Raw genomic sequence first — 11,792 nt, 5'->3', positions numbered from 1 at the left:
CCAGCACTTTGGGAGGCCGAGACGGGCGGATCACGAGGTCAGGAGATCGAGACCATCCTGGCTAACACAGTGAAACTCCGTCTCTACTAAAAAATACAAAAAACTAGCCAGGCGAGGTGGCGGGCGCCTGTAGTCCCAGCTACTCAGGAGGCTGAGGCAGGAGAATGGTGTAAATCCGGGAGGCGGAGCTTGCAGTGAGCCGAGATCCAGTCACTGCACTCCAGCCTGGGAGACAGAGCAAGACTCCGTCTGAAAAAAAAAAAAAAAAAATAATAATAATAAATAATAATAGTGCCTACCTCATAGGCTCTGTGGGAAACAGTGCTTTAATGTTGGTTTAAAAAAGTACTGGCCGGGCGAGGTGGCTCACATCTGTAATCCCAGCACTTTGGGAGGCTGAGGCAGGTGGATCACCTGAGGTCAGAAGTTCGAGACCAGCCTGGCCAATATGATGAAACTCCGTCTCTACTCAAAGTACAAAAATTGGCCAGGTGTGGTGGCAGGCACCTGTAATCATGGCAAGAGGCTGAGGCAACAGAATTGCTTGATCCCGGGAGGTGGAGGTTGCAGTGAGCTGAGATCACACCACTGCACTCCAGCCTGGGCGATAAGAGCGAGGTTCTGTCTCAAAAAAAAAAAAAGTACCCAGCAATACTTGACACACAGTAGGTACTATAGAAGAGTTCACTATTGTTATTGTTTTCAGATTGGATTTTATTAAAATCCCAGTTATTTGCTATTGATAAAAGGCATACCTAAAACATAAGTCAGAGAAAGGCTAAAAAGTGTGAGATAGGGCTGGGTACGGTGGCTCACGCCTGTAATCCCAGCACTTTGGGAGGCCGAGGCGGGCGGATCACGATATCAAGAGATCGAGACCATCCTGGCCAACAAGGTGAAACCCCATCTCTACTAAAAGTACAAAAATTAGCTGGGCGTGGTGGCGCACGCCTGTAGTCCCAGCTACTCGAGAGGCTGAGGCAAGAGAATCGCTTGAACCTGGGAGGCGGAGGTTGCAATGAGCCGAGATTGAACCACTGCACTCCAACCTGGCAACAGAGCAAGACTCCGTCTCAAAGCAAAAAAAAAAAAAAAAAATTGGGAGGTGGGAGTAGGATTGGACTTGGTGGCACACGCCAATAGTCCCAGCTACTCAGGAGGCTGAGGTAGGATTGCTCGAGGCCAGGAGTCTGAGATCCGTGGGCAACATAAGCAAGATCCTGTCTCTAAAAATAATAAAAATTAAAAAAAAAAAAAAATTGGCGTGTGGTGGTGGTACATGCCCGCAGTCCTAGATACCCAGCATGCTGAGGCAGGAGGATCCCTTGAGTGTTGAAGGCTGCAATGAGCTATGATCATGACACTGGACTCCAGCCTGGGTGACAATGTGAAGAAGCCCTGTCTCTAAAAAATAAGATGCATTTCTGACTGGTTGCAGTAAAAGAAAAAAAAATTGGGAATACTAGCAGAGTAAAAAAAAGAAAAAAAAAAGAAAAAAAAAACAGGTTGCCAACAACTTGTACATAATTATCTTTTTTAAAAAAAAGCATATTCATCTGTATTTAAATATATGTAAACACATGCAAAGAGATGTCAAAAATAATGTTCACTAAAGTACTGTCAGCAATTACTTTTTGATGGCAGGATGGCAGATTTATTCCTTATATCCTTGTTGACTGAGTTTTCTATAAATGAGTTTACAATGTTTTTATATACAACAAAAACACATTAGGAAAATAAATCACCATTCTCTCAGGCCGCCTTCTTCCTTTAAGGAAAAGAAAGTCAGATTTTCCACCTTTCTTTGAGCTCCTCCCCTTCCTGTGTCCTGCTGTCTTACCAAGTGGGTCATCCTCTTCTTCCTCTTCCTCCTCCTCCCCAGGGCCGTGCAGGTGCTGCTGCAGGTGCTGAGTGACATGCTCGAAGAACTTTTCCATGGCTGAGCACACAAAGGAGCAGGACCCCCACTCACACTGGAGCCACAGATTCTCCTTCCGAGGAACTTTCCCAGGAGGCGGCATGGCCTTCACCCTAGAGGAAGAGGAAGAAATCCACAGCTGCAAGAATTCCACCCAGGTGCTGCTGGGGGCAAAAACCTGGGCAGGCAGCCTGCCTAGAATCAGCACGTGTTGTTCCAGTGACCCATGAGAAACCCTGCACTTTTACAGTAAGGATGGAGTAATTCCTTAAATCCCTGGAGGATGTCTGGTGTTTGTGGAAAGGGAAAACAAAAACTAACACTACTAAGTGTGTGCCAGGCACTCAGCTAAACGCTTTAACAGACATTTTCTCATGAAGCTTCAGAGCAACCCACCAAGAAGGAATTATTCCTATGTGAGGAAGAACAATGCTCAGGTTCAAACAGATGGCTTTTGAGAAAGATCAGCGTTCAAATCCTGGCTCCATTGTTCACCACCTACTAGCTGTATGACCTTTGTCAAGAACTTAACTCCGTAACTTCTGAATACTCTCATCTGCAAAATGAAGATAATAAATCTTTTTGTTTTTAATTTCACACTTATTATATGTCAAGCACCCTAGTAAGCATTTTATTTGCATTATGTCATTTAATTACCAACACCACCCTTTGGGGTAGGTGCTTTTTTTTTTTTTTTTTGAGATTGAGTTTCACTTGTCTCCCAGACTGGAGTGCAATGGCTAGATTTCAGCTCACTGCAACCTCTGCCTCCCAGGTTCAAGCGATTCTCCTGCCTCAGCCTCTCGAGTAGCTGGGATTACAGGTGCCTGCCACCATGCCTGGCTAATTTTTATATTTTTAGTAGAGAGAGGGTTTCCCCATGTTGGTCAGGCTAGTCCCAAACTCCTGACCTCAGGTGATCCACCCGCCTTGGCCTCCCAAAGTGCTGGGATTATAGGCGTGAGCCACCACGCTCAGCTGGTAGGTGCTATTTTTAACCTCATTTATAGATAAACACCTGAAGTTCCAGAGGTCAACTGTCTTGCTCATAGCCACACACTAGTGGTAATGGTAGGGTCATGTTGAGCTGACTCTAGTCCATATATGGTTCTACTCCATATAGCCTGCAGATGAGCCCAGAAGCTCCTTATTTCTTACTGAATCATAAGTCCCCTGCCAGACTTTCAAAGTGCCATACAATCTGCCTTTACCTAACCTATCCAATGGTTTACTCCACCACTCTGCTAATACCTTGTTAAAATGTAGATTCCGTTTGAACATAAAAAGTCGTTATCTATGTAGTTTATACTGCACCTTGGGTGTCTATACGCTGCTAGACATGCTTAGGCATGTAACAAATATTTTTTTTTTTCTTGAGACAGAGTCTCACTCTGTCACCCAGGCTGAGTACAGTGGCACCAAATCACAGTTCACTGAAGCTTCGACCTCTCTACGGTCAGGAGATCCTCCCACCTCAGCCTCCAAAGTAACTGGGACCAAGGCATGCGCCACCACATCTGTCTAATTTTTATTTTGTTTTTGCCATGTTGCCCAGGCTGGTCTTGAATTCCTGGACTCAAGCAATCCATCTGCCTCAGCCTCCCAAAGTGTCGGAGTTACAGGCATGAGCCACTGCACCCAGTCTGTAATAAATATTTATTGAAGAAAGATAAACACAGAACTGAAGGTTCTTGGCCAGGCGCAGTGGTACACACCTGTAATCCCAGCACTCTGGGAGGCCAAGGCAGGTGGATCATCTGAGGTTAGGAGTTCGAGACCAGCCTGGCCAACATGGTGAAACCCTGTCTCTACTAAAAATACAAAAATTAGCCAGGCATGGTGGCATGGTGGCACAAGCTACTCAGTAGGCTGAGGCAGGAAATCGCTTGAACTTGGGAGGCAGAAGCTGCAATGAGCCAAGATCGTGCCACTGTATTCCACTGTACTCCAGCCTGGGTGACAGAGTGAGACTGTCTCAAACACACACATACACACATACACACACACACACACACACACCCCTAAAGGTTGTCAATTTTATTTTTATTGTTTGAGACAGAGTCTTGCTCTGTCGCCCAGGCTGGAATGCGGTGGCCCAACCTCAGCTCACTGTAACCTCCACCCACTGCAACCTCCACCTCCAGGGTTCAAGCGATTCTCCTGCCTCAGCCTCCTGAGTAGCTGGGATTACAGGTGTGTCACCACGCCTGGCTAAGTTTTGTATTTTTAGTAGAGACGGAGTTTCACCATGATGGCCAGGCTGGTCTCGAACTCCTGACCTCTGGTGATCCACCTACCTCAGCCTCCCAGAGTGCTGGGATTACAGATGTGAGCCACCGTGCCTGGCTAGTTCTTAATTTTAGATCTGCACATGAATGTAGAGTTATCCAGCGCCTGCCTGAGAAGTTCAGATTCAGGAAGGCAGAGGTTAAGCCTAGAAATGTGCCCTTTTTACTCAGCACCATAGTTGTGATACAAGCAGTTCCAGAAGCATACTTTGAGTAACAGTAAAGAATAAACAAAATACAGAACAGAGGGTGACATTGCAAGTAAACTTTCTGGTAGACAGAGGACACTAGCTGGCCTTGGCTCTGTCTCCTGAGTGTCACCTTCTCCTCAGGAATTCTCACTGATTCTTGCTGACCCCACCATGTTGCTCTCTCTGGCCTACCTGAGACAGGTGGGGACTCTGAAAAAGGCCTTTACTGAATACTAAAAGGAAAAAAACAGAAAATACAAAAAAACAGAAGATCCTTCATGCCTCCAATACAGGCTTTTCTGAACCTACTATACCCACTATACCTACATAGCCTTTTCTCCTCCCCAGAGAAGAATCCAGTCATCCTTAACACTCTGGGGTGTATGTGGGGCTGCTGAGCTGCTCACAGACTAACAGTGAATCCCTATTACAAATGTTGACTGCTGGGCCGAGCGCAGTGGCTCACAATCTTAGCACTTTGGCAGGCCGAGGTGAGCAAATGGCTTGAGCTCAGGAGTTTGTGACCAGCCTGGGCAACATGGTGAAACTCCGACTCTACTAAAAATACAAAAATCAGCCAGGCACAGTGGCTCATGCCTGTAATCCCAGCATTTTGGGAGGCCGAGGTGGGCGGATCATAAGGTTAGGAGATCGAGGCCATTCTGGCCAAATACAAAAAAGTAGCTGGGTGTGGTGGCATACGCCTGTAGTCCCAGCTACCAGGGAGGCTGAGGCAGGGGAATCGCTTGAACCCAGGAGGCGGAGGTTGCAGTGAGCCGAGATCGCACCATTGTACTCCAGCCTAGCAACAAAGCAAGATTCCATCTCAAAAAACAACGACAAAAAAAACAGCCGATGTGGTAGCATGCACCTGTAGTCTCAGCTACTTGGGAGGTTGAGGTGGGAGGATGGCTTGAGCCCAGGAGGCAGAGGTTGCAAAAGAGCCAAGATCAAACCATTGTACTCCATCCTAGGTGGCAGAGCCAGAGCCTGTCAAAAAAAAAAAAAAAGAAGAAGAAGAAGAAAGAAATATTGAACATTGACTGCTTTTATAATGTTGGGGTAAGAAAAGTAGAAAAAAAGCTTCCAAAAGTCATAAAATCCCACACCTCCTCTGACTCTCTATTACAGTATGAAATGCAAGGCTCTTCTCAAAGTGGTCTCATTTTTACTTCTCCAGGTCTAGGTAGGGAAACGACCATCTATTGAGAGGCTACGGTGTGTCAGCCCTGTGGTGAGCCCTCTCTACACTTCATCTGATGTAAGAGCACCCTCATTCCAATCCAGAGATCATGCTCTTTCCCCCACACGATGCTGTTCTCTGGCTTCCTCAGCCATACTTCATTCCTTCTTCCTCTGATTCCATCATCTTTGTCTCTGAATACCCTACATTCTCCTAAAACTCTATGCCAATGCAAGTTCTTTTTTTTTTTTTGGAGACGGAGTCTTGCTCTGTTGCCCAGGCTAGATCACAGTGGTGTGATCTTGGCTCACTGCAACCTCCGCCTCCCAGGTTCAAGCGATTCTTGTGACTTAACCTCCGACGTATTATAGCTGCTACTATAAGCACGCACCAACACACCCGGCTAATTTTTGTAGTATTAGTAGAGACAGGGTCTTACCATGTTGGCCAGGCTGGTCTCAAACTCCTGACCTCAAGTGATCCACCCGCCTCGGCCTCCCAAAGTGCTGTGATTACAGGTGTGAGCCACCGCGATAGGCCTGCCTATGCAACTTCTATTTGCCCTTCAAACCCAAAAGCCCTCTCTTTGATGACCCCTTTCCCAATTCATCCAGGTACAGCTGGCATATCCCATCTCCTGCCCACAGCATCCATCCACATCTTTGCTATCACTGCAATGAAACTTGTTTCCCCTAGACTAGGAGTTTCTCAGGACAGTAGCCATCACTTATTCATTTCTCATTCCCAGATTCAGCACAGAGCTTTGTACACCCCAGGTACTCAATAAATATCAGGAGGTAATCACATTCCGGGAAGCATTCCTAAACTACCCCATCCCTGGATCTACTTTTGCTCCTTAGTTCTATGGCTGGCACAGCTGACACCATAAAACCTCAACCCTATTTTTATGTTGCCACGGTCGTTTTATATGTTCTAGTCTCGTTTACCCAATTGGACTATAAGAAGCTTCTGAGGAGAAACCATATCATACCTGCCTGTGTCCCTATACTGTGCCGAGCACAAATATTCTAAACATACATCTGCTGTTAGACTAGTGGGTAAGACCAAGGAGGCAAGCTAGCTGGAGATACAGAATGATCTGAAACCTAGGCAAAACTCCCTGACTCTCTCTGACTGTGCTCCTGTCTTCTTTAATTTCTCTTTCTGTGTCGCTTGTTTCTACTCTGAGGAGACAGGGGCAAGATTATCACTCCACCCTCTTAACACTTAGGAGAGCATATATTGTAATGCAAGACAAGGAATGAACTGTGGTATTCAAGAAAAAGAGGGTCCTAAACGCCTAAGAACTCATAATTTGGCCAAAGACATAAGACTGATATGTGAAGACAACGACCAAAACAAAGTACCCGATGAGGGAGACCAGAACAGAAAGAAACCTCCGCGGTCAGGCGAAAAGGAAGGCTCCCATAAGCGATGGGGCCCGCACCACGCCTCGAAGGACAACTAGAATTTAGACAGAAGGAAGGAGACGGTCCCGTTGGACAAAACCTCTCCACTCGCAGTCTCGCAGGCTTCCCGGAATCCTTCCCCTCAAGGCGTGGCAGCGACCGACACTCAGCCGCAGCGAAGCCCCTTGACTAGAAAGCAGGGAGGTTCAAGTAGGGGTGAGGGGACCGGACCAGGGCAGACCAGCGTGGCCAAGCGGCAAGAAGACTCGCCGAAGCGGCTCGGGATGAGCCCGGCCTCCTGCAGCCTCTGCAGATCACATACCCTAGCTTACCATCCGTCGACTCCGGGTCTCTTCAGCTCTTCTCCCACCTCAGACCATCTCCGGGGAGGTGCTTGAGGGACGGTCAAGGAAAGCCAATCGTCGTTCTCGGATCCGACTGACAGCCAATGGTAGTAGTGTCTGGCGGAACCCGTGCGCACCAAAACACGGAAGGGGCGGGAACGGTGGGTGGGGCTAGGCGTCCCGGGCGGACAGAGGGACGACCGGATACGTGCAAAAGGTAACACATGACCGCGCCTGGATGTTCGGGGCGACGCAAAGGCGGGGAGCGTATGGGCCTGAATTCCCCTAACTGCGCAGACTCGGCCTCCGGGACCCAACGGGCATGCGCAGGGCTCACGCCCGGTGCCCAGTGGGGTCTCCCTCACGTGGTTCTTCGATTTAGTTGGCCGGTTGCGTGGGCCTCGCGGAGGAAAAGGCGTGGGAGGCTGCTCAGCGCTGTCGGCCCTGCTCGGCTCAGACTGAAGGTTCTACCCTTTCCATCAGCCTCTTAGTCTTACTATGTTTTAAATGTTGGTATTATGTTTCTCTTTCCCCCCAAAACTCGGCTTCCCTTCATCCATCCACTCGTTCAGGTCGGAAACCTGGCAGTCATCACTGATTCCTCTCACTTGTCACATCCAATCCATTGCCAAGTTCTGTGGATTCTACCTCCTTTTAAAACAGGATATTTCAAATTCATCCCCTTTTCTTTATCTTCACCGCCTCCCCCACCTCCCCTGTCCAGTGATGACCTCCAGGCAGGATTTATACATTAGTCTAACGGGTCCCGCTGCGTGCACACTTCCTTCCTTCCAAAGCATTCTCCACTTTGCAAAAAGTAGACCTGATCAAGTTACCACCTGCTTCAGACAATTCAAAGGCATTCTATTGCCTTCAGGGCAAAGCTCCAAAACCTTACTGAGGCTTTTTAGACCCTTCGGCATCTGGGCTCTCCCTACTTTTTTTTTTAGTCCCTCTCGACCATATTGCTTGCTCTCCAGTCGCAAATTTCTTTCACCTTTTCCACCACACCAAGCCACCTTTTACCTCTCAAGCCTTGGACTTGTTTTCTTTACCTGGAATAATCCCTTTCTCCTCCTCCCACATTTATTTGACCGATTCCTACTAATTCTTATGGTCTCAGTGTAGACACTTTTTCCAAAAAGTCTTCCTGATAGTCCTTTCTTGTATTTAACAATACAGCTCAATCACATTGTATTCGTCTGTTTACTCTGCATTCTGCGCTAGACTAGTTCTTCACCTTTATAACTCCATCAGTGGGCCGGGTGTCGTGGCTCACGCCTGGTGATCCCAGCACTTTGGGAGGCCAAGGCGAGTGGATCACGTGAAGTCAGGGGCTCAAGACCAGCCTGGCCAACATGGGGAAACCCTGTCTCTACTAAAAATACAAAAATTAGCTGGGCATTGTGGCGGGCGCCTATAATCTCAGCTACTCAGGAGGCTGAGGCAGGAGAATCGCTTGAACCCAGGAGGCAGAGGTTGCAGTGAGCTGAGAGCTGAGATGGCACCACTGCACACCAGCCTAGGCGACAGAGCAAGACTCTGTCTCAAAACAAAACAAAAAACCCATCACTCAGCCCAGTGGCTGAAACTCAGTAAGGGTTCAAGACATACTTGTTAAATAATATACCTCAATAAAGTTCGTTAAGATTGATATTTTATTGCATTGTAGTTTTCTGTATCTTATAATATAAAAATAAACCTCTATAATTTGTATAATCAGCAAACACATTAAATGTTCAATATATATAAAATAAAATTTTAAATGCCATTAAGATAGTAAAGTCATACTTGTGCATAAATTTTGGCTTTTGGTTTTAACAACAGTAAGTTGTAACTTGGTTCCTATTTCAAAATAGGGTTTTGCCGGGTGCTGTGGCTCATGCGTATAGTCCCAGCACTTTGGGAGGCCGAGGAGGGTAGATCATGAGGTCAGGAGCTTCAAACCAGCCTGGCTAACATGGCAAAACCCCATCTCTACTAAAAATACAAAAACTAGCCAGGTGTGGTGGTGGGCACCTGTAGTCCTAGCTACTCAGGAGGCTGAAGCAGGAAAATCGCTTGAACCCGGGAGGCAGAGGTTGCAGTGAGCCAAAATCACACCCCTGCACTCCAGCCTGGGCAACAGAGAGAGACACTGTCTCAAAAAAAAAAAAAAAAAAAAAAAAAAGTTTTAAAAAATGTAATTCAAAAGTAACAGAATATATCTTACCAACTTTATTCATTCAAAAATGCATATAGTAGTACTTCATGAAATGCCAACCTCATTTTAATTCAGATTTGCTTCACTGAAAATAGCTTTTAGCTTTATTTAGCAATTTTATGAAGAAAAAGTTCATTCACAGAGCTGTGTAAACTCAAACATAGGTTACAGAGCAAAAATTTCAGGATTGCTCTGGGATCCATATATATGTTTCCAAAATTTAAAGCAGTGTCATGCTGTCTAGCATAGTTTACTTCTATCTCAATCTGCTTCTCTTGAAAACAAGCCACAATTTTGGCTGGGTAATTCAGACATATCCCGAGATTTGTTCTTTAAAAGCTGCCACAAAAACTGAAAGCATAATTCATACTCATTAAAAGCTGTGGATCTCTTCTGAAAGTGTGAAATGGATTAAGTTGATGAAAATATGTTTCGTATTTTTTTCATTCATTTAAAAATTCCCTATTTTTGAAACGTGATCAGGCTCTTCTTCACTAAAATATGTCATTCCATGGAACTCTGGGCAGCTCAGCACTGGAAGCTCAATACAGATTCCAGTTGCCATCTACTCAGTCCCCAGGTCTTGTAGAAATCTGAATACCTGTTCTTCCATCAACAGAAGTTTCTTGTGCAATCACAAGTTCATTGTGTTTGGCTGTCCTGTCATACTGGTAGAAAAACTGTTCCTCTGTGAACCACTAGAGTTACATTTCTTAGATTAGGGGAAACAGCTTGAAAAATCTCTTTGAATTTTCATGACCTAGAATTGAACATTTCACTATATAAAAATCAACCAAATTGATGTGTCCATCAATGGAGGATTGGATAAAGAAAATGTAGCGAATGTAGTGAGTGATAAAATGCAGTTTATAAACTCCAACTTGACTTTAATAAATTAAATTCCAAGCTATCACACAGCAATGGACATCATGATCATCTCCCAACACACACACACACACACACAAACACACACACAGTGGAATACTACTCAGCCATAAAAAAGAATGAAATCATGTGTTTTCCAGCAACATGGATGGAACCAGAGGCCATTATCCTCAGTGAAATAACTCAAGAAACAGAAAGTCAAATATGGCATATTCTCACTTATAAGTGGGAGCTAAATAATGGGTATACATGGACATACAGAGCGGAATAAAAGACATCGGAGACTATGAAAGATGAGAAGGTGGGAGGAGGGTGGGGGTTGAAAAACTACCTATTGGGTATGATGTTCACTATTTGGGCGATGCATACACTAAAAAAAGCCCAAACTTCACCCCTATGCATGCAATAAGTGCATGTAAGAAGCTTGCACTAGGCCGGGCGCGGTGGCTCACGCCTGTAATCTCAGCACTTTAGGAGGCTGAGGTGGGTGGATCACTTGAGGTCAGGAGTTTGAGACCACCCTGGCCAACATAGTGAAACCCTGGGTCTACTAAAAATCCAGAAATTAGCCGGGTGTGGTAGCATGTGCCTGTAATCCCAGATACTCGGGAGGCTGAGGCAGGAGAATCGCTTGAACTGGGGAGGCGGAGGTTGCAGTGAGCCAAGATCGCACGACTGCACTTCAGCCTGGGAGACAGAGTGAGACCCTGTCTCAAAAAAAAAAAAAGAAAGAAACCTACACTTGTGCCCCCAAATATATAAAACTAAATTATCTAATTGAAAAAAAAAAACAAGTATCTATACTCTCCATTGTTCCCAGATATCTCATATTTGGTTAACAGTGTGGACAGGAGCATGGGGAACAGTAACAATTTCCACATGCTATCTACCCAAAGGCATGTGCCCTAAACACCCTGAGATGTAGGTAGTCATAGGATGTCAAGGCTGGAAGTGAACTGAATGATTATCCAGGTCACCCTTATTTTAGAGATGAGGAAGTTGAGGTCCCCAAAGGAGAAGTCGCTTGCTCAAGATCACTTGGTTTGTTTGTGGCAGACTCAGTTTTCTTGCTTCCTGGTCCTGCATTCTGCCCAATATCCTGTAGCAGCTTACCTGGTTCAAATCCTGTATAAGATCCCAAGCACAGGAACCAGGGACACAAGAGTTTGCTAGGATCTATCAATCCCTAAAATTTGCCCACATTTCAGAATGAGAGCTTTTCTATGTTGAAACACTTCTAAGACTTCCCCCTCCCAGTTTCTTCTGAGGCAACAGTTAACACTTACTCAGCACTTCATTTACTTCTCATCCACAGCCAAATGATAGCTATGATGATTGAAGTTCCCATTTTACAGATGAGAAAACTGAGGC

The 11,792-nt window shown here is 45.8% G+C and overlaps 1 protein-coding gene across 2 annotated transcripts in view; it reads right to left on the bottom strand.

The window, feature by feature from the left end:
- HINFP (histone H4 transcription factor) overlaps nucleotides 1-7,438 on the bottom strand; it is a 14,774-nt gene extending 7,336 nt beyond the window's left edge. Inside the window, exons 1-3 of one of the 2 annotated variants that reach the window (XM_011964932.1) lie at nucleotides 7,322-7,438; nucleotides 5,269-5,387; nucleotides 1,841-2,031 (exon numbers count right to left, since the gene is read on the bottom strand). In XM_011964932.1, coding sequence (XP_011820322.1) covers nucleotides 1,841-2,021 — 181 coding nt within the window. In that variant the 5' untranslated portion in view covers nucleotides 2,022-2,031; nucleotides 5,269-5,387; nucleotides 7,322-7,438. The remainder of the gene's footprint in view (nucleotides 1-1,840; nucleotides 2,032-5,268; nucleotides 5,388-7,321) is intronic. The other variant, XM_011964931.1, reaches the window with a different exon arrangement.
- Between the last annotated feature and the right edge of the window lie 4,354 nt (nucleotides 7,439-11,792).

This window comes from Mandrillus leucophaeus, unplaced genomic scaffold, assembly GCF_000951045.1.
Source record: "Mandrillus leucophaeus isolate KB7577 unplaced genomic scaffold, Mleu.le_1.0 Scaffold71, whole genome shotgun sequence".
Lineage (NCBI taxonomy): Eukaryota > Metazoa > Chordata > Mammalia > Primates > Cercopithecidae > Mandrillus > Mandrillus leucophaeus.
The sequence above is the reverse complement of the archived record's forward strand: the minus strand, read 5'-3'. Positions and strand labels throughout refer to the sequence as shown.